We start from the raw sequence: 23549 nt of genomic DNA, 5'->3' as shown, positions 1-23549 counted from the left end.
AGACACATTTTATCAGATACAAATGTAATTGGCAGCATAGTAGGATATTTTTGTTCAGCAGATATCTGGGAAAGAGAGAACTCAACAGTTCACAAGTTTCATGCTTCCTGACTTCTAAGGTGTCTAATGAGGAGATCTGATATATCTAATCACCAAGGGTTCCACGTGCTGCTTTAGTTGCTCGAGATGCTCTAATATGTTCTTCTTTGTGATGATCCCCAAGACAATCCTGAAACAGATTATTATGCTAATAACTGTGTGAGAAATTAAATTAAAAGAGGTTCCAATCATAATGATAAAGAATGAGAGAAAAAATAAAAACATGAACCGTAAGAATGAGTCTCATGAACTTTAGAAAATAAAAACAAAAATGATTTAAAGTTCCAGGTTCCTTTTGCATAAATTCTACTGACTTTCAAAAGTGACACAATACTAATCTTTAATATTGGTGGGTTATTTTTCTTTTTAAATTAAAAATAATAATTATGAAAGTTTGGAATGAAGATGACTACAAAGCAAAGTACAAAAGAAACTTAATATTGATACATGGCTATAGACCTCTGATATGTAGAGTTTCATTTATAATGTTCTTTCCTCAGAGGAAAATATTTTTCTAATTTCTATGATGTCACAACACAGCAGCTATCATCTGGATCTACCTTGGTGAAAAGGTAGGAAAAGGCTGTGAGGAGACTTAAAAACTCTCGTGGATTTTACTATAATTTCAAATTAAAATTAAAGGCAATGTGCACTGAATAAATAATGCTGACCAAAAGAAACACTCCCTAATGTTCAGGAGCTGTGACTGCCACTTCTTAAAGTAAGCTAATAAAATGTATTTATGATTAGTGATTAAAAGGATTTTCATTTTGTGCATTTTTTTCTAAATAACAATTGTTTCTCATTTAGCATGTCATTGTTATCACATCAAGCAAAGTGATGGACATAAATTCTCATAATGAGGATACATGAAAATAATTAGATTGCTAATTAAAACAAAATTATGGTTACTGGTTTTATAATGGAAATTAATGTGGCAATATAAACAGTGAAAATAAAAAAACCTTAAAAAAACTTCAATCTTTAAATTCTGGAAGCCCATCCAAAATACCCTTCAGGATGACTGGACATTTCCTTGATGATCTCATTAAGTCAACCTCCCTGTTAAACTGCCTTTGAACATTCAGACTTGAAGGATGTCACTAGGAGACTTCAAAGTAGCCTGTTCCTATAGCTATGTCCAGGTGTAAAATAGTTACTTAGCTTGATGGCTGGGGTGGGAGGTGGGGGAGCAGGAGGATAGAGAATGGGAAGGACAGAAATGGGTTCTCTGCTCATGTTTTCTCATTATTATGTTAAAAATAATGTATCGATCCTTAAAAGTTCTCAGAGCATGGAAGCAACTTCCCCCTCCAAAAAAGCTGAGAAAATGCACTATATATAATGAAGATTCACTCATTCAATAGATGTTCTTCATTGACTAAACATTTGAGGTTTCTTTTTTTTAAGCCATCAATTCATTTGATTTTATTGTTGTAGTCAGGAAATGTGAAAATCTTGGCAATTAATTAAATGTAACACCAATTGAATTCTTACTCATGCTTTTCTATCCAACTATACAGAATGATTAATTTCAGTTAGTATCATCTATACTGGTAAACTCTGCCAAATCACAAAATATACTATGAGGAAGGTTACAAATGTATAACAACCCAGTGGCAAATTTAGAATTTTACACAGTAATCTCTGTATTTATAAAGTAAAAGCCCTAAAAGATGGAGAAACACACATTAATGGAGAAGAGCGATTTGAGCATAATAAGGTCAGAGTGCTGCTTTAGTAATTTTACAGAGTGGAAGGAAAATCAATGCAAAATGTGGCTCATATAAAAAATTATTTGCTGTTTCCTTTTGGGCTAAAAACTAATGATGTAAGAGTTAACACAGCATAACCCAGCATTTCCAAAGCATGTTCCAAGAAACACCAGTTCCCATGAGTTCTTCTATACCCTTCCCTGCAACCCAAAAATAGTTGCATTTTCAAACAAGTCTGGAAAACCATGTATCTTATTACCCATCCCCTCATCTGGGAATCAAAGAATATCAACATATTATAAGTTCTGAGGAGTTCCATAGTAAAGAAACCTCAACTGTATTTAATCCAATACTTTCCAAACTTAGTCACAAAATGTTTTTTTCTGAGTCACTCCTATTAACATCCTGCTAATTCCAACAAGATTAACTGATTTTGAAAAATTCTGCACAGTTAAAATATAAAGTGCAGAAAACCAATAGCTAATTGAAATTTTTATAATTTACAAACATCTTTCCCTTTCATCTATTCTTTTTCTCCTTGCACCTAAGGTTCCAGATTTGTTATCTCTCTTCCTTCAAATAACTATTTTCCACTTCTAAAAATGCAGTATGAACTACACATCAATGATAGCTATGCAGAACTTCATGGTCTCCATTAAAAACCAGAAGATATGATTTCTTTTCTGGGTTTTAAATAATTCAAGTGAGAAAAAAAACACCCAACTTCTTAATATACTTCAAACAAAACAAAAAGTCCCACGAGCCACTTCCCTAAATGATCTCTTTTCTTCCCATACATGTATCAATTTATTTTCCTTGACAGACAGAAATAAGGAAAATATGATGAAAGCAATTAAATATATTCCCTTAGAAGAAAGTCCAACCCCTTTTTTCATATGAACAGGCAGGACCAGACAAAATTTTAATTAGCTATCCACCCCTCACTCTGTACACTTCGTTATTTTTACACTTTCTTTTAAATATTTTCCTTTCTAATATCTATGCTGCCAAATACCTGGGAATTAATCAACAAACTGAAATATGAAAATTAATCCCTAACAGTTCTGTGATCATAGTTAATCATAACTCAATAGAATAACATTTATATTTGTTAGTACACAAAAGAAAAAGCCATGCCAGGAGCAGAAAACGACTTGAAGCAAGTAATAGTTTGTAACAACTCAGCTTAGGTTCCAGTTGAGCCATTTAATAAATAAAAGGGCTCAAGGACTAGCAAAGCTTTATGAAATGTTGCCCCATTTAACTAGTACTGAGTTTTTAAACTTAATGAAGTTGGTGCCATTATTTAATCAAACAATATTACACAAAGACAAATAGTAACAATAATAACTTATGACATACATCTCTTCTCTGATCAGTATCTAAATTATTAGAATTTAATAATTCTAAACTCCCTGCCTTTAAGGGCTTTATCTCTTTAATGATTTATTTCATATTCCTAAAGAGTTATTTTAATTAGTGCAGTGAAAAACACTAAACATAGATCTAATTCTCTAGTATCATATTTCTATTCTTAACTCAATCTAATATATTGGCCAAGAAAATGTTTTAGTAGTTTAAGAGATCACAAAGAAAGAGGATTTCTATTAGTCACTTACAGTGCAAAATAGTAGCGAGAGGCTGGGTTTTAAAGTAGGAAAGACAGTCTGATTCCTTGAACCATGACTTGTTCACCACATGATTGGGCAAATTATTAAAGCTTTTTGAGCTTTAATTACTACATCTGTCAAGTAGGGATATAACTACCTGCTTTGCAGAGGTCCTGCAAAGTTAAATGAGAAAATATGAAGGTGTTCAATAAACAAATTTCCTTCCTTTCTGTTCTTTCTCTCTCCTTTCTCTGGACAGGAGTCATGTATTCTGTCACCAATGTGTTTTCTACAACATGTTAAAAAAAAAAAAACAACAAAAAACTGCTATGATTCTCTAAGTGTTTAGAATTTCAACCAGCTTTACGCTGTTCAGGATTAGCCATCCAGTTTATGCATAATCCAAGAATACCCTCTGTTTTTCCTCTCTAGCCTTTCTGGTATTTGCCTTCAGATAAAACAACATTCTTAAGTTCAACAAGAAAGAATATATAGTGGAAACAAACGGTCCTAAAGAAAGAAGTGTGGAGAAACAGATCCCAGGTCCAGGAAAAAAGAGCAGTGGTGACGAAGTAGTGTATTTGCTAAATTAATTCTGTGCATTAAGGTCTCCACAACCCCTGTGACATCTGTCTCTTTCCTATATTCCTGTCAATGGAGAAACACTGGCAGTTCATGTGTAAAAGGTGGAAAAATAAATTATCAATGTATACATATTTATTTGTCCTTAGCAGTTATATAAATATAAAAGAATTGTGTATAGAGAAAGGTAGACAAAAGGAAACAAAGCATTTGTTAAAGGAGATTTTTAGCTAATTTACAAATTTCATTTAAGTATATATTCTTTCCTTCATTACATGATAAATCAAATACTGGTTGAAAGAGTAAATAGCAAAATATCTAGAAACTTATTATTGTACTAGAAATTTATATACTAAAAATGAAACATTTACAATAAGAAAACAGGTTTTTGCAGTGCTCCATGCAGGTTAGGTCCACTCTTCCCTAGGAAAAGAAGCACTCTAAGCTCAACATGCTTTCATGCTGGAGATCTTTCAGCACCTCTTTTTCCAACTTTGAGGTATTATTTACAAATGTCACTGTTTGGCAAAGAGCAGGCAGATGACATCTTTCTCATTCTTTAGTAAATGTGAAATTTGATTGACTGATCCTATATTTGTGACTATACCATAGGACAGACTTTCCCACCTGGGAGCTGACTCACATGCTCCCCTAATAACTATATAGAGTCCACTAAAAAGGATCCTATATTCTAGCAAGTGAACTGATTCCTGTGGTACCAGACTTACCCATTGTGAGTTACAAGGCACTGCCTCAGTCCCAGCTTTCGGAAAATATCCACCACAATCTCCATTGGGGTGTGGTCTGTCACTGTAAAAGGGCTCATGTCAAGAATGCTTCGAAGCTTCAATGGCCGAGGACTTTCTGCTGGAAGAGATGGGGTGTGCTGTGCAAAACACACCCGAGAACTGCCAACGATACCTTCTTGTTTTTTCCTGGCACTTTCTGAAAAGAGAGAGAAGACACCAACACTTTTAAACTGATAGATTTTTAAGTAGGCAACCTGTTTACTCAGAGATAAAAAAAAATTAATGTATCCTATGACTTCTGATCCCTTCATTTTTTCCTATCTTCTCCTTAACCAAGAAAGGAGTCAACTGAAAAGCCATTTAGCAATTGTTTATATTTGATTGAATTAGAAGTCAACAATAATATATCATCATCATGGAAAGAAATTATTTTTTGGTATAGTTATATCATTGTATAATTTTCTTTACTGAAGCTGTTTTCTAACTTGGGGGCTAAGGAAGTGGGTTTGGAATATGGGATTTTAAAACCTGCACAAATTCTGAGTGCAGTTTATTATAGGAATCCATTATCAAATGAAACCTGCCTCTGCTGAATATTACTTATTCTGCACTGGAGGTGGCACTAAAGAGAGTTTCATCCTTGCTTTGACTATGCTGTGTCCTCCATCCCTATGAATTAGCTGGTTCTTTTTCTTTTCTCATGTTAAAGTATAATTTTCTAGAAAAGTCATGAACATTACAGATGAGATGAAAGTACAATTATGCACATAATGCACACAGACTGATATTGGGGGGTTGTTTTCTTCGTAAAGGCTTTGTTAATTTCTCCTCTCCAGTGTGCTCTGCTTCAAGTTCTTCTGTCCTGCTGCCTACTTCCACTCCGCCGTTGAAAGAACTAAAAAAAAAAATCTGAATGAAACTGCTGATAAAAAAAAAAGTGCTAGACAAGAAGTGGCAAAGATGGAGAAAAGTTCAGAGATCACACAAGACGGAGAAGGAAACTCAATGGAGAGAATCTGAAAATAAAATAGTCATTCAGCTTGATGTTTCTACTTTGAGTTAGTATTAAAACTGAGTATATACAGATATGATATTTGTTATAGTGAAAATATTTTGGCCGGCCATGGTGGCTCAGGCTTGTAATCCTAACACATTGGGAGGCCGAGGCAGGAGTATCACAAGAGCCTTAAAGTTCAAGACCAGCCTGGGCAACACAGGGAAACCTTGTTCTACAAAAAAAATAAAAAATTAGCCGAGCATGATGGTGGTCCCAGCTACTTGGGAGGCTGAGGTGGAAAGATCACTTGAGCCTGGAAGGTGAGGGCTGCAGTGAGCCATGATCATACCACTGCACTCCAGCCTGGGTGACAAAGCAAGACTCTGTGGCAAAAAGAAAAAAATAAATATATTTTGAACACAAATTTTACTACAAAAACATTTAAGCCATAATAAGCATCAGTCCTAAAATGAGAAGCAGATATTACTGCAACACTGCACTGCTTTTTACTCCTTTTGAACACTACAGCCTTCTTAACTACGTTCTAACACATTTGAGTAGGAAGGCACTACGTAAAGCCCCAGCAACTAGTACTTACTCAACCACCTTAAAAGCATGATCAGGCCGGGCGCAGTGGCTCACGTCTGTAATCCCAGCACTTTGGGAGGCCAAGGTGGGCAGATCAGTTCGAGACCAGCCTAGCCAACGTGGTGAAACCCTGTCTCTACTAAAAATACAAAATTAGCCGGCATGGTGGCGCATGCCTGTAATCCCAGCTGAGGCAGGAGAATCGCTTGAACCCGGGAGGCGGAGGTTGCAGTGAGCCGAGGCTGCGCCATTGCACTCCAGCCCAGGCAATAAGAGTGAAACTCTGTCTCAAAAATGAAAAAAGCATGATCATGGCATAGAAAAGAAGTCCATTAGCAATTGACATAAATGATTTTTGAAAAATAACCATTAAGTTGCTTTTAGCTCATAACAATCTAACAACTGAATGGTGTCTGACAACTGAATAGTGGAGTGTAAAAACCACTAGAAGTATCATTAATGGATTCACAAAATAAAAAGATGTAAAGTGTGACATCAATAGCATAAAATGTGGACAGGGGAGTAAAACTCTGTAGTTTTTGTAAGCAACTGAAGTTAAGTTGTTATAAGAAATATATAGTCAAATTCATAATGCTCTAAAACTGCAATAGGGTTTGTAAATCATTTCTAACTCTAGTATAAAAGTTGAAAGACAAAAGAATTAAAAATAACTACAGCAGGTCTGGTACAGTGGCACATGTCTCTAATCCCAGCTGCTCCGGAGGTTGAGGAGAGGGGATTGCTGAAGCCCAGGAGTTCAAGTCTACTCTGGGCAACATAGAAGACCTCATCTCTAAAACAATAATAACTATAGCTAAAATAATTCATTAATAGATATACAAAAAAAAAAAAGTGAAGTGTGACATTAAATAGAATAACATTCTGAATTAAAACCCCAATTATCAATCTTAAACACTGATAAAATAACAAACACTATATCAATGAAATTATACTGATTGTTTAAACATTTAATGACAAAAAATGTAATTTTAGAAATTTTAAAAAAATTATTTAATGGAATGTTTCTCTTATATACAAAGTACCAGAAGTGAACATTCAATCTCTTTGACTTAAATTTGTCATTAAAAAAAATAACACTTTTCGCCAGGTGTGGTGGCTCACACTTGTAACCCCAGCACTTCAGGAGGCTGAGGCAGGTGGATCGTTTGAGCCCAGGAGCTTGAAACCAGCCTGGGCAACATGGCAAAACCTTGCCTATACAAGAAATACAAAAATTAGCCAGTCATGGTGGCGCATGCCTGTAGTCCTAGCTAATTAGGAGAGTGAAGTGGGAGGATCACCTGACTCCAGGGAAGTCGAGGATGAAGTTAGCCAAGATCGTGCCACTGCTTTCCAGCCTGAGAAACAGGGTGAGATACTGTCTCAAAAAAATAAATCACTTTTATTCTTTCATTTCATTTGGAAATTGCTGAGGAGAGGGATTTTAGATATTCTCCCCACACACAAAAAAAATCTGAGTTAATTAGCCTGATTTAATCATTCCACAATATATACATCACATAAACATACATATAATTTTTATCAATTAAAAATAAATAAAATTTAAAAAACAAGTATTATTTTACATAAATACAGTTTTTGTTTGTTTGTTTGTTTTAGAGACAGGGTCTCACTCTGGACTCTAGAGTCCCAGGGATCCTCCTGCATCAACGTTCCCAGTAGCTAGGACTACAGGTGGCACCACCACACCCAGCCAATTTTTTTTTTTTGGTAGAGACAAAGGTCTTGCTATGTTACCCAAGCTGGTCTTGATCTCCTGGTGCCAAACAAACCTCCCACCCTGGCCTCCCATTTAAAAATATTTTTGATGCTATTCATTCAAGGGCCTTTGAAATAAAGAACATTACAATTTTCATTTTCTTCATTTTTTAAAAAATATTTTTAGTGCTATTCATTCAAGGGCCTCTGAAACAGAGAACAGCATTACAGTTTTCATTTTCTGATATAATTCAGGCTTTTTTTTTTTTTTTTGAGACAGGGTTTTGCTCTTCGCCCAGGCTGGAGCGCAGTGGTGGGGCTTACTGCAACCTCCACCTCCCAGGTTCAAGTGATTCTCCTGCCTCAGCCTCCCAAGTAGCTGGAATTACAGGCATGTGTCACCACACCCATGTATTTTTTTGTATTTTAGTAGAGGTGGGATTTTACCACATTGGCCAGGCTGGTCTCAAACTCCTGGACTCAAGTGATCCACCTGCTTCAGCTTCCCAAAGTGCTGGGATTACAGGTATGAGCCACCACGCCCGGCCTCAGACTTTTTTTTTTTAAAGTCTCAGCATTCCTGTTGAAATGGCCCTAATCTGAGACATCTCATTTGGATTTAATATTTTACAACATTCTGCTTTAGTATGAAACAGGGGAATCTATCTAGTTTAGCATATGTCAACGATCTTATTTTATGAGACAGTATGGAAATTTTTTTGTCCTTCAATAAAGTATTTATCATTATATATATCAATTATATGTATTATATGATGTAACTATATATAACACATACATTTTTAATTTATATACAGATCTGTACACTAGGTTTTCTATAATCTATATATATATAATGTAATTATGTTAATATTTATATAATTAATTATAAATTAACATTTACATATATAATTTTCATACACAGATATGTATTTTTATAGAGGATATATAAATATATCTCTCCCATATACAAATTACATATATAAACATATATATGTAATTTTAAATTTTTATATATATATATAAAACCTAATATACAGGTCTGTTTTTCCCAGTTAAAAATTTAAAGCTTTACAAAAACATACACGGTAAAACATTTAAGGTGTGCTTAAAAAGTCATGTGACTAACATTTCTGATGACATGGCTTGGCACCTCACCTACAGAAAGTACCCTCATTCCCTTAAACCAACATTATCTCCTATCTCAATATTCTCTCTCTCAAGACAGTGACAAAACTTTAAAAAATACATCCACACAATCAGTGGAATAATGAATAGTTCTAATTTCCACACTTTAAAAACATGCCTGGCCTTTTCCCCTTAAATTTCTATGTAAATACCGAAATTCTGACCTCCTTTTTCTTTTCTTTGTCTGGCTACTAGTAAAAACTAGAGAATGGGAATCTTAAACAATGAAATTCTTTTCTGCCTAGGTCTAGCCATGGTAATGGCTAAAAAACTAAAATACTTGAATGGAGCCAAGCATGACAAAATACTTTGTCATCAGCTCTGGCAACTACTATTGTATTAGCTAAGTAAAATTTAGAATGATGGGATTGCTAGGCCTTGAAAAATCCAAAGCTGTAGCCTGTTCCCAAACTGAACAGTGTGTTCTCTGTAGGATCTTTTTTCTTTTCCTTTCTTTTTTCTCTCTCTGCTTAATGGTTCTTACAAATTAAAGAGTTTCCAGTTTGATTTGAGAAACACTCCCCCACATACACTGTCTGGTCTTGTGCCATTCAAATGGCACAAAAATTATTTTTAAATCCTTTTGAAATGGCCACAGAGGTAAGCTGGAAGGGAGATGATATGCTCACAGGAATGACCTTTCAGACAGGCCAAAGGCTTGACACTTCCATTCAGAGTCCGGTACTAAAAACTGGGGAGTAACAAAACAATGGCTTGATGTACCTAACCTCAGTCACTTTCTAGGGGTGGGAGGAAGAGATATAAGATTATGTCAAAAAAATATTAAGTCTTAATGGTCTCCTCATCAATATTGCAGGACTATAAGGTAAAGAGAAAAACAAATTTTAGAGAAACAGAACTATAGAAAGTTTAATTTATCTCCAAGAAATATACTATGGCTAATACCTTTAAACAGTATTTTCAGGAAAGTCTGCATAAAACACAACAGGACTGATACATTATACTTTTTCAACCTGGCATTTGATCAGAAATAAAAATCTCAGTGATTGTCACTTTAAATCAGATACTATAAATTAGTATTATAATTCTAATTCCAAAGACTGATAAAGCAAAACAGTGTTATTCTAATATGAAAGAGACTTATGAAGATGAGATTTTCAATAACTTGTATTCCAATAAGCCAACTTTATTAAATACAAGAATGTATTTGGCTGAATGCATTTAGCTAAGGTCTTATGTTACATGCTGTTTTGACCAAGATCAACTTATCAAGGCTTATTGGAATGGGAAAAGAATCTGACTCTAACTTCTGGTACAATGCCAGATCAAAAGACAAAACTGTATTTAGCAGAAAACCATCCACTGAAGCATACCTTCCTTTCCTAAAGAACAGAAGATTTTAAGGGACATAAAATAATGTCCCTTGCCCCCACGAATCCAACCCATTTATTACTGCTTATTGCTTTCCTTTCTTCCAGAAATCCATCTCATATATACATATATATATTTTTGAAAGGGTACCTATTGCAATTGTCAGGTCTCTTCTGAGGGCAAATCCCACTAATCTCTGAGATTCTTTTGACATTATGACAGGAAATCCATTGTAGCTGGTTTCATTAATCATGTTTTCTATATCATCCACTGTCATATTGTCCTGTGTCAGGACAGCTAAGGGAGGATCGTTCCTTCGAGGTCTCATAACGTCAGCAGCCAGGGTGGTATGAGTGAATTCTTCTTTTGCATCCAAGAAAGGGTATCCATTTAATCGGATGTGCGCTTCATAAATGCCTTCCCTGCCAAAGGCGTCTCCAACCCATTTACTGGTCATGACTGCAGCCATAAGGGGAACAATATATTCCAAGCCTCCGGTAAGCTCAAAAACAATAACCACCAGGGAGACAGTCATTCTTGTCACACCACCTGAAAAAAGTAAGCACCCACTGGTCAGGAAGGACAGGATCCTCTTCATTACATTTTATTAGAATTTTTGCACTAGGCAGTTAAAACTAAATGGCAAATAGACCTCAGTCAGTGAAAAGCATTATCATCTAAAACTGCTACTCCTCTTTTAGGACAATAAACACTACTTTTAATAAGCTCTAGAGAAACACCAATTTTCTTTGTTTATAACAGAGAAGACTATTAAAATAACATTTTAAAAACCTGTTTATTTCATATTTAAGAAAATCAAAGCTTACCAACTAAAACAATTTTGCCATTTTGGTTTAGTGCTGTAGCAAAGACATAATTTCACCCTTATAAAAGCTTACTCTAATTATTAAGGAATTTAGTAAAGCACATCATGCTTATCTTTGCTACAATTTACAAATTAAACTCATATATGGGTAGAATATTAATAAAAGCTTACTCTAATTATTAAGGAATTTAGTAAAGCACATCATGCTTATCTTTGCTACAATTTACAAATTAAACTCATATATGGGTAGAATATTAATGTAATAAATTTCTCCTCTAAATTTTTTTCAAAAAGATATTTTGATGCCTTTGATTTACATTAACGATGCAAGTAATATCCACTCACAGAAAACTATTTGGGCCAGGCACAGTGGCTAATGCCTGTAATCTCAGCACTTTGGGAGGCCAAGGCAGGAAGATCACTTAAGTCAAGGAGTTTGAGACCAGCCTGGGCAATACAGTGAGACCCTGTCTCTACAAAAATAAAAACTAAAAAAGTAGTCAGGCATGGTGGTGTTATGTCTGTGGTCCCAGCTACTTGGAAGGCTGAGGTGGGAGGCTCGTTTGGGCAGGGGGTTGAGGCCGCAGTGAGCTGCCTTCACACTGCCTATGGTCCCTTTCTCGGTATTCTCACTGTTATCAACCCAGTCCAAGCCCTCATGACTTTATTCCTTTTTTACTTTGTATTTTTTAAGATTTGGGGTCTCACTCAGTTGCCCAGGCTGGTCTCAAACTCCTGGGCTCCCATGATCCTCCCACCTCAGCCTCTCCAGTAGCTGGCATTACACACATGTGCCATCGTGCCTGGCTATTCCTTAATTATAATACCATTTTATCTTACCTCCTTGACTCCAGGCCCCATTACCACTGTATAAGCCATGTTCCCTGGTTAATCTTTCCTAAGTACTACTTTTACTGTGTTGCTCTTTTGCTCAAAAACCTACCAGGGCTTGTCAGTTCATACTGTATTAAGCTCAAGCTCTTCCTTTTGTTTTTTACCTAAAAATAGCAAGGAGACAGATCCTACCGTATATTACATACCTACCCTATACCAGGCATGTCCTAATCAGTTTACAAAGACTTGTTTTTCAAACTAGGCACTTATTTTACCAGGCACTATTATAACAGCTTTACATGCATTTTATCTCATATAATCCTCAAAACAATCCTAGCAGATCACCAGCTGTTATTCCTTTTTATATAGAGAAAATTAAAACTTCAAGAAGGACCTTTCTCAAAGTCATCAAACTAAAAATGGCAAAGCTAGAACTGCCATAAATCTGACCAACTTCAAATATAAAATCATCCTGACATTAATCAGGTTTCTTGTCTTTTCATAATCTGTTCCTTCTCACTAATCCAACTTCATTTCCCAAAAGTACCCAAAATGTACTCTCTAGAGTCAATTTCTTCAAAGCCTCATGAATACAAAATGTATTCCCAGCCTCGTTCCTTTGTCTTCACATTATAATCTTCAACAAAGTCACCTTTTCCTTAAATTCTGCTAATCTTTTAAATAAAGCTCATGTTCTACTCTTCCTGAAGTACTTCAGCTCTTTCTTCCCCTATATTCCTACCATACTTAGACTCTGTTAACCTTGTATATATTCGTTAATATTCCTCACTATTGTATTCTCAGTGTTTATCTTGTCTCCTCAACTTGATTAGAGTTGAGACTGGGTCCATGTTCTTTTTGTATTATTCACTGTATCTAGCACAATGCTAAAAAGAAAGTGGACATTTAATAAATACTTGCTACTTCGGTGAAAATGATTATGTCCTTTCCTTTTAATTGATATTACATTTTTAAAGATCAATAATCACATAATTTTTATTCACTAAACAAAACTGGTCAAAATGGCAACCATTAATATTATAACCAGAGTTTAGCTGACATTTTAAATATGAAAAGCAATAACCATTTTTTCCTGCCCCAACAGACATTAAATAGACTGAAGTATTTAATGTAGGTATTTTGCTTTTCTTCTTATTAAAATGAATAGTTACCTTTTCTCATTTTGTTACAAATACACCTTAGATGATGGAGCATGGGTAAATACATCTTTTACTAATGCTAACAATAAATCATTTCAGAACCAAAGTAAAACTACTCTGAAACTTTGTTGCAATGCTAATCTTAGGTATCATGCTATAGTTGTTATAGGTAAGCCAAGATCCTTAACAATGAAAGAATCAAAGACCTCTTTGGTCAGGATTCAAATTAAGCTTATGTTGTACTTAGATGGCTTCTGCCATAGTGTATTAAGTTATATTACAATATGCTAATGCCATTAAATTCTTGTATTAACAAATGTTGTAAGACAGAAAACCGGTACTGTATAATACCTTAACAGTACTACTGTTTATCTGTTAAAACATTTCCTCCCAGCACCCTCCTTTACTCAACCAATCCGCCCACCAATTAAGCAAGAATGTGTCCCACTTTCTCTTGGCTCTCTCAGACTTGCAAACATCTACACAAAGGCAGACACAGCCATATTACCTAAGCATGCAGCAGCACCAACCATGGCATAAAGGCCAGGTGTAATGCAATCGGCCCCGACCTCACACCACTCCTTAAAGATAAACCAGTCGTGGTGATAGTAGGCAAGCTGCTCCACCGCAATCCCCACAATCCTTCCTGCGATCGCTCCAATGGCCATGCTGGGGATGAACAAGCCTGATGGAACCTATAACAACAACAGAACTCTTTATGGTGCAGAGATCCTCTACTCACATGCTTGAAACTTACATTCTATGCATTTATTTCTAGCACTTTTGATTCTTTTCACATTGTATTAATATAGCAAAATCCTAGTACAAATAAAACTAAAGCAAAATCTTGTACCTTAACAATCCCATGAATTCAGTTACAAAACAAACCACATTCTCTAGGCCAAACAGAAAAAAATTCAAGGGTTATTTCCTTTAGCTCAAGGGTGCCCTAATGTCAGTCCCTAACAAAATTTTCATTAGTCCATGGTGAAATGGAAAAAAAAAAAAAAAAAAAAAGGACAATATGCTGGATACAATATATACTACTTGGGTGACAGGTGCAATAAAATCTTAGAATTCACCATTATAGAATGCATCCACGTAACCAAAACCAGTTGTAACCCAAAAGCTATTGAAATTAAAAAATATATATTTTTAAAAGTACAATATGAAGTATTTTTCATAAAACTCAACTGATTCAGTTTTAAGCACTGTCTTTTACTTCAAGATTATGTGATTATGTCTTCCTATATATTTACAAATGATGGAAATGGTAGATGCTATTCATCTTAAGTGGTACAATGTTAAGTGGACAAACTTATCAGAGTTGCCCAATATTTTGACTGATATACAGACGTATCTTGTTTTATTATGCTTTGTGTTACTGTGCTTCACACATGCTGCAGTTTTCACAAATTGCGGTTTATGACATCCCTGCATCAAGCTAGTCCATCAGCACTACTTTTCCAACAGCATGTGCTCACTTTGTGTCTCTGTATCATATTTTGCTAATTCTCTCAATACTTAGAAAATTTTCACTATTATTATATGTTACAGTGCTCTGTGATTAATGATCTTTGATGTTCCTGTTAAAATTGTTTTACTGCACCATGAACCGTGCCCATAGAAGAAAGTGAACTTAATAAGTGTTGTATGTGGTCTGACTGCTCCACTAACTGGCTGTTCCCCTGTCTCTCCCTCTCCTCTGGCTTCCCTATTCCCTGAGACCCAGTGATATTGAAATTAGTCCAACTAAGAACCCTACAATGGTCTCTAAGTGTACAACTGAAAGCAGAAGTCACGTCTCTTGGCTGGGCGTGATCCTGCCGACTCAGCCTTGTGAGTAGCTGGGACTACAGGCGTGCACCACCACACATGGCTTCTTTTTTTTTTTTTTTTTTTGTAGAGATGGGTCTTACTATGTTGCCCAGGCTAGTCTCTAACTCCTGACCTCAAGTGATCCTTCGGCCTTGGCCTCCCAAAGCATGGAGATCACAGGCGTGAGCCACAATACCTGGCCATTTTTAGCTGTTGATATAAAGTGAGAGACGTGACTTCTTTTTTGAGAGTAATCAAAGACTTTTTTTTAAAAGTAATTCTTAAATTATGCCAATCTACTCTCTCTGTGCTCTATAAATGGAATAACAAAGCCTGGACAACAGCATATCTGTTTACAGCATGGTTTACTGACTATTTTAAGCCTACTGTTGAGACCTACTGCTCAGACAAAAAGATTCCTTTTAAAACATTACTCATCACTAATAATGCACCTGGTCTTCCAAGAGCTCTGATGGAGATGTACAAGGAGATTCATGTTGTTTTAAAGACTAATTTTGACTTTTAAGTTTTACTGAAGAAATGCATTTCCTATGGCTACAGCTACCATAGATAGTACTTTTGTTACAGCAGGTAGCTAGTCAGGCATGAGCAGGGCAGGACAGGCATCCTCCCAACCCCACCAGGAATGTCAGGCAACCATCAGGTGATAATGGTCAGATAGCTCTCATGCTATCTCTCTAAAGTAATAATCGGTTGCAGCCAGCGTCAGGGAAAGGCCATCTTCCAATAGAAACACCTGAAACTAGCGATCAGCAGCTTTCCGGTAAGATCCTAGGAATTGGGTGAGTGGGCTCAGGTATGCACATTTAGAGGCAAAATCGCGGCGTTTATGAATATGACCTCCTAGGGACATTCAGCTGGTAAGCAACGAACACCTCAGGTAAGCACGCATACAACTCCAGTAAATACACTGTGCACGCTCCCCTCCCAAGTGCTAGCAGGCCACTGAGCATGTGGGCAACTCACCCCAAAAGAACAATCAATGGAATAGGGATGCAAGATGCCGAAGTATGCCAACATATAAAACCCTAAGTCCCAGGTCAAATGGGGCACTTGTCTTCCAAGATGCCCACTTGGCCCTCTTTCAAGTGTATTTTAATTTCTTTTCATTCCCACTCTAAAGCTTTTTAATAAACTTTCACTCCTGCTCTAAAACTTGCCTCGGTCTCTTTTTCTGCCTTATGTCCCTCTGTTGAATTCTTTCCTCTGAGAAGGCAAGAGTTGAGGTTGCTGAAGATCTGTATGGTTCACCCCTGATAACTTGGAAACCCACCACGGATAACAACTTCTCTGACTGATCTGGGCAAAGTAAATTGAAAACGTTCAAAAAGTAGTCACCATTCTGGATGCCATCCAGAACATTCATGTTTCATGGGAGGAGGTCGAAATATCAATATTAACAGGAGTTTGGAAGAAGTTGATTCCAACTCTCATGAATGACTCTGAGGGGTTCAAGACTTCAGTTGAAGAAGTAACTACAGAGTGGTGGAAATAGCAAGAGAACTAGAATGGTAAGTGTAGCCTAAAGATGTGACTGAATTGCTAGAATCTCATTTAAAAAACTTGAATGTGTAAGGAGTTACTTCTTATGGATGAGCAAAGAAAGTGGTTTCTTGAGGTAGAATCCAGTCCTGGTAAAGATGTTGTGAACATTGTTAAAAGGACAAAAGATTTTGAATTTTCCTTAAACTTAGTTGATAAAGCAGTAGCAGGGTTTGAAAAGATGACTCTAATTTTGAAAAGAAGGTCTACTGTAGGTAAAATGGTATCAAACAGCATCACACGCTACACAGAAATCTTTCATGAAAGGAAGTGTCAATCAATGCAGCAAATTTCACTGTTATCTTATCTTCACTGTTATCTTTAAGAATTGCTACAGCCAGTCCTATCTCTAGCAACCACCAATATCAAGGCAAGACCCTACAGAAGCAAAACAGATTACAACTCACTGAAGACTCAGATTACTATTAGCATTTTTTAGCAATCAAGTATTTTTAAATTAAAGTATTACTTTTTTAAAAGACATAATGCTACTGTACACATAACAGACTACAGCATAGTGTAAACAGAACTTTTATATGCACTAAGAAACTAAGACTTTTATGTGGCTTGCTTTATTATGATATTCACTTTATTGTGGTGCTCTGAACTGAACCTATATCTCTCAGGTAAGTCTATTTATATGAATCAATTAAAAAGAGAAAAATATTTATTGATTAAATTTAATGAGGATAATAAATAGGGATAAGAAGCACCATAAGCAAGATCATTTAAAGACTACTGAAAGGCCAGGTTCAGTGGCTCACGCCTATAATCCTAGCACTCTGGGAGGCCAAGGCCTCCCAAAGGATCACCTGAGGTCAGGAGTTCCAGACCAGCCTGGCCAACATGGCAAAACCACATCTCTACTAAAAATACAAAAATTAGCTTGGTGTGATGGCCCACACCTGTAACCCCAGCTACTTGGGAGGCTGAGGCAGGAGAATCGCTTGAACCTGGGAGGTGGAGGTTGCAGTAAGCCAAGACTGCAACACTGCCCTCTAGTCTGGGTGAAAAAGCGAGTTCCTGTCTCAAAAAACAAACAAAGAAACAAACAAACTACCAAAAGAGTAATAAACTCCTCTGAATATGAAATGAGCCAAACACAAAATGATGGCATGTACTCTTGAGTCTATTAGGATCATTAAAAGGATAAACGATAGAAAAAATCAAAGTGTGTTTTACACTCTCTTGCCAGGTATGATCCGTCAGCCAGAGCTGAGTCAAAGGTGAGACTTAACAAAGGCCTGCCAATTGCCTCCAGCTTCTTGTAGTTCCACTGACTGTGAGAAAGTTGGGATTTACCCAACACTTACTTATTGTAGGAAAAAGAGCTTTAACAGCTCTTTTAACTTGATTCCCTAAGAAAAAAAGGTAAAACTTTAAGGCTTTTCTATTATTATTATTATTTTCTTCTTCTTATTTTTTGAGACAGTGTCTTGCCCTGTCGCCTGGGCTGGAGTGCAGTGGTGGGAACTTGGCTCACTGCAACCTCCGCCTCCTGGGTTTAAGTGATTCTCCTGCCTCAGCCTCCCGAGTAGCTGGGATTACAGACACCTGCCACCACGCCTGGCTAATTTTTGTATTTTTAGTAAAGACAGGGTTTCACCCCATTAGCCAGGATGGTCTCGATCTCCTGACATCATGATCTGCCCACCTTGGCCTCCCAAAGTGCTGGGATTACAGGTGTGAGCCACTGCGCCTGGCCAGGCTTTTCTATTATTTAACTCTTGATACTCAGTGGACTACAGGCTTAGGACAAGAGAAAAGAGACCTTATTTCAAAAACTAAAACCACTCTAATTTTGTAGAAACAAAGCTGTTATTCCACATTAATTTACATCTGTAAAAGCACATCATCACTAGCAAATACTATTACATGAAGTAGAGGGGTAGTAACTTAAAGAACAAGAATAAGCTGATATGTGCTTCCCCATATATATCACTGATAGTCACAGAAGAAATTATATTTACTGATAGACCATTAATCAACAAATTTTGTTATTTTATAAATCCAAAAGCAACAATGTCCCAGGGCATAAGGCCCAGCTGCCTTAATTTCTTGATGGAAAAAGGCATGTATTTATAGATCTAGTAATTTAACTGAGCCTGCAGTGTCCTTTCAAGCTAACACCCTATACTGGTATGAGGCAGAATAATGGCTCCTCAAAGATGTCCATAATTTAATTCCCAGAACCTGTGATTACATTACATTGCATGGCAAGGAGGAATCAAGGTGGCAAAAAGAAAGTTTCGAAGCAACTGACCTTGAAAAAGGAGATTATTTTCTGATTTATCTGGGTGGGCCTAAAGTAATCACAAAGGTTTTTCAAATGTGGAAGGGAGATTTAGTAGAGTTTGTGTCAGAGTGATGAGACAAGAGAAAGACTCGACCAGCCATTGCTGGCTTTGAAGATGCAAATAGACAGCCAGGAGCCAAGGAATGCTGGCAGCTTTTAATAGCCAGAAAAGGCAAAAAACAGACTCTCTCCTACAGCCTCCAGAATGCCCTACGAACACCTTAATTTTAGCACAGTGAGATCCATTTCAGACTTTTGATTTGCAGAACTGTAAGATATTAAATTTGTGTGGCTTTTAAGCCATTAAGTTGTGGTAATTTATTACAGCAGCAATAGGAAATTAATAAAAGTGGTTTTAAAACATGATCATGAATTCTCTGACACTTGTCCCAGCAAGTGTATGTCCCTCCTCTGAATGTGGGCGGGCTTCTGTGACTGCCTCAATGAATAGAATAAAACAAGTCACGCTGCAAGACTTCTTTGGCTACATTAAAAACAGCCCTCTTGGGAATCCTGAGCTATAATATAAGAAATCCAATTCCCTGAGGCCACCACCCTAGGAAACCACAGAGAGAGAGGAAAAAGGAAGTGAGAGAAAGAGAGAGAGAGAGCGGGAGTGAGCACAAGAGACAGAGTATGCGTGATTGATCCCACAAGTCCAGGTGTCTGAATCTTTTTAGCCTAGGTGCTAGTCATGAATGAAGAAGTCTTTGAACTATACTCAATAATTTAATTGTACACTTAAAAATAATTAAGAGTATAACTGGATTGTTTGTACCACAAGGGATAAACGCTTGAGGTGATGGATACTCCATTTACCCTGAGATTATTATGCACTCCATGCCTCTATCAAAATATTTCATGTACCTCAAAACTATACATAGCTACTGTATACCCACAAAAACAGTTTGTTAAAAGGGAAATGAAAAAAAGAAGCTTTGAGATGATTAGCCCTCGCCACGTCTAATAACAACTATATGAAAGACCACAAGCAAAAATTGCCCAGTTGAGCCCTTCCCAAGTCGTTGACCCAATATCAAGAACAAAATAAGTAGTTACCTTAAGCTGCTAAGTTTTGGGGGTAATTTGTTAAATAGCAACAGATAACATGGTCAACAATATATGCTAAGGAATTACGTTTTTCATTACTTAAAATTAAACTCAAAAGATAAGTACTTCTTTCAGTCATTTATGAAACAACAACCTCTCTCATTCCACATATAAGTTTTGAACATGCCAAAATTACCCAAATATCACCTCACATTAGCACTTACCTTGATGCCAAAAGTGAATACTGTCATTATGATTTTAAATATGAGTGCCAGGCATAACTGCCATATAGCTGAATATACTCCAATGCCTGCTGGACGATCAGGAATGTCATCGACAATTTTACTGGCATTCATGTCATTTCTGTAGTCACAAAGAGAAGAGGATTCCAGGGGACCACAGTCTGTAAAAAGCTCTTTGATCAGTTCACTGGTGTTTAGCCTAGTGTATGGATTAGGGAAGGCTATCACAGCAGTAATGGCTGCAACAATAATGACTTCCAGAACAGGATACTTTCCAAATTTGGTGGACTTGCGTCGACGACACCAGGCAATATTTGCCCTAATGAAAAAGGCTCCCCAAAGCCCTCCAAATACCCCTAGGAGAATAAAAGGAAACAGTTCAAAAAGGTACCATGGTGTATGATACTCCACATAAAAAAGGACCAGACGGCTGTTACCAAATGGATTGATGGACCTCAAAACAAATGCAGCCACTAAAGCAGCAAAAAATGATCTCCATAAAGTTTTGAGAGGAAAATAATAGCTAACCTAAAAAAAAGAAAAGGAAAAGAAAAATTAATGCTATAATTTTATAAGATGTTTCTGATATATTATAACTTGAATGGTAAATATCCTAGCTCTAAATTTTGCTGTAGTTAGAATTTACATGTAATGGATTTTACTGTAATAAGAAAAGTTGATGTTATTATTATTTTTGGAGATGGTGATCATCATTACAAATTGACAGTTATCAATTGATCATAAATGTCTAATAAATACTAATAGAATACCTAGCGCTGTTTTATTTTCAAAATAAGTTTCACATTCAATTCAATCATGGTAGTTAAAAATAAATGTACCATCACCAACTCCTGTTAGCTTATAATGCATTTAATTTGCCTCTTCTACATTAAAAAAAAAGAAAAAAGAATACAAACAACTAAAAGAAAAAAGTAAATTTAAAAACATTCTTGAACTAAAAGAGTTAAATTCATAGAAGTAGAGAGTAGAATAGGGGTTACCAGAGGCTGGGGGTTGGGGAGGTGAACAGGGAAAGGGGAGACATTAGTCAATGGGTATGAACTTACGGAGGAGGAATAAGTTCTGGTATTCTATTGCACAGTAAGGTGACCACTGTTAATAATATGTATTATATATTTCAAAATAGCTAAAAGAGGATTTTAAATGTTCTCACCACCACAAGGACATAATAAATATTTGAGGGATTTGCTAATCACTCTGATTTGATTATTCCACAATGTATACATGTATAGACACATCACATTATACCCCATAAACAAAAACAATTATTATTTGTTAAAAAAATTTTTTAAAAAATTCCTGGTTACATTTTTATGTAAAAAGTCTTAAACATCTATTAAGAAAACAAAAACAAAATAATCCACTGAAGTCACTAAAATTATTTTCTTAAACATCAGTAACTGTATCAGAAATAATCACATGGGAAAAACTTTAAAACACAACGTAGGAATTGATTAAAATTTTTTAAACAAAAACTACTTGGGAGGATGAGGCAGGAGAATCACTTGAACCCAGGAGGCGGAGGATGCAGTGAGCCAAGATCGCGCCATTGCACTCCAGCCTGGGCAACAAGAGCGAAACTCCGTCTCAAACAAAACAAAACAAAACAAAACAAACAAAAAAAAAACAGAAAAAAAGCCTGGCCAAATGGTGAAATTCCATCTCTACTAAAAATACAGAATTTAGCCGCTGGAAGTAGATTGTTTCACACATCCTCTATTCCGTCAAATTCACATCTTCTTACTTTCAAATACGCCAACAAAGTAAAGTTCGATTGTCAATAATTACTAATATTCATACATACATAAATTTTTAAAAGTTTCCTCCAGGTATGAAGCATGAATAACATTTACTTTCTATGTAAGAATGAGTGGAAAACAACTTTAGAAAAATAAATTTGAAAACAAAGTCTCTACCTATTACATCACCTATAAAACTGAAATGTGTGAAATATGTGTGAAATATATTTGTAATGGTAATTATATATAATTTTAATTGTTGTATTCTTTTCACCTACCTCCTCCAGGCTAAAAAGAACTCCTCCAATTGGTGCACCAAAAGCTACAGAAACCCCTGCAGCTGAGGCAGCTGATAGCACCTACAAAGAGGATATGGCTTATTTCATAATTTCGTAGAAATTCAAACATACCAAATAAAAATTCTTCATGTTACTTGAATTTTCCAAATGGATTTTCTGAACTTAACTTGCATGTTTCCTTGCTCCCTAAGCAAAGGGTAACTATTCACTTCTTCTATTAAGATTTGTTTCTTTCTCCTGCGCTTTAATTGAAAGGTCAGTCATGCATTTACTATTCAGTTAAAAAAACATTTTTGCCAGATATACTAATGTGAATAGGGTGTAAAGAAGAGGAGGCAATGAATACAGACAATTTTCAAGATGTATGTTTGTGTAGATAAGAGGGGAGGGCAGTAACTGGGATGGGGGGCTATTTTTAAATAGGATATCATTTCTTCAAATTTTAGAGCTAACTGCTCCACCATAAATACTCTATTCCAAATCCTAGCAAGAGATGCAGGGAACTGAAGACCTTGTAAGATTCCCTATATTTTCACTACCCTATGCACTCTGAAATACTGCTAAAATACTATCAATCTAGAGAGCCTCATTCTGAAAGCACACACAACAGCTCCTCAAGTTACAGTCTCACCAACCAACACCTCTACAAAAAAATTAAAGGAAAAGAAAAACCCAAGGACACTCTTCCGCGTCCCCTCTCCAGCTCCCCAGTCTATCAGTTGGTAATGGTCTACTTCCCACCAGTATGAAGCCAACTACACCTATAATTTCACTAGGGTTTCATTTGTAATTATTTTTCTAAGAGTCTGTATTATTTTTTTTGAGACAGAGTTTCTCTCTTTTCTCTCAGGCTGGAGTGCAATGGCGTGGTCTCAGCTCACTGCAACCTCCACCTCGTGGGTTCAAGTGATTCTCCTGCCTCAGCCTCCCGAGTAGCTGGGATTAGAGGTGGCTGCCACCACACCTGGCTAATTTTTGTATTTTTAGTAGAGACAGGGTTTCACCATGTTGGCCAGGCTGGTCTCGAATTCCTGACCTTAGGTGATCTGCCTGCCTCGACCTCCCAAAGTGCTGGGATTATAGGCATGAGCCACCGTGCCCAGCCAAGTGTCTGTATTCCTTTCA

At 36.3% G+C, this 23549-nt stretch overlaps 1 protein-coding gene across 4 annotated transcripts in view; it reads right to left on the bottom strand.

Moving 5' to 3' along the window:
• The window catches only part of CLCN3 (chloride voltage-gated channel 3), a 108814-nt gene that overhangs the window by 5163 nt on the left and 80102 nt on the right, over positions 1 to 23549 (bottom strand). For 2 of the 4 annotated variants that reach the window (XM_054485178.2, XM_054485179.2), the window contains 6 exons: positions 22404 to 22484; positions 20348 to 20893; positions 13905 to 14091; positions 10727 to 11125; positions 4735 to 4951; positions 154 to 229 (listed from right to left, as the gene is read on the bottom strand). In XM_054485178.2, the coding sequence (XP_054341153.1) occupies positions 154 to 229; positions 4735 to 4951; positions 10727 to 11125; positions 13905 to 14091; positions 20348 to 20893; positions 22404 to 22484 (1506 nt within the window). The remainder of the gene's footprint in view (positions 1 to 153; positions 230 to 4734; positions 4952 to 10726; positions 11126 to 13904; positions 14092 to 20347; positions 20894 to 22403; positions 22485 to 23549) is intronic. The other 2 variants (XM_054485180.2, XM_054485181.2) reach the window with 1 other exon arrangement.

The sequence above is a fragment of the Pongo pygmaeus genome, chromosome 3 (genome assembly GCF_028885625.2).
Source record: "Pongo pygmaeus isolate AG05252 chromosome 3, NHGRI_mPonPyg2-v2.0_pri, whole genome shotgun sequence".
NCBI classification, from domain to species: Eukaryota; Metazoa; Chordata; class Mammalia; order Primates; family Hominidae; genus Pongo; species Pongo pygmaeus.
This window is presented reverse-complemented; position numbering and strand designations above follow the sequence as displayed.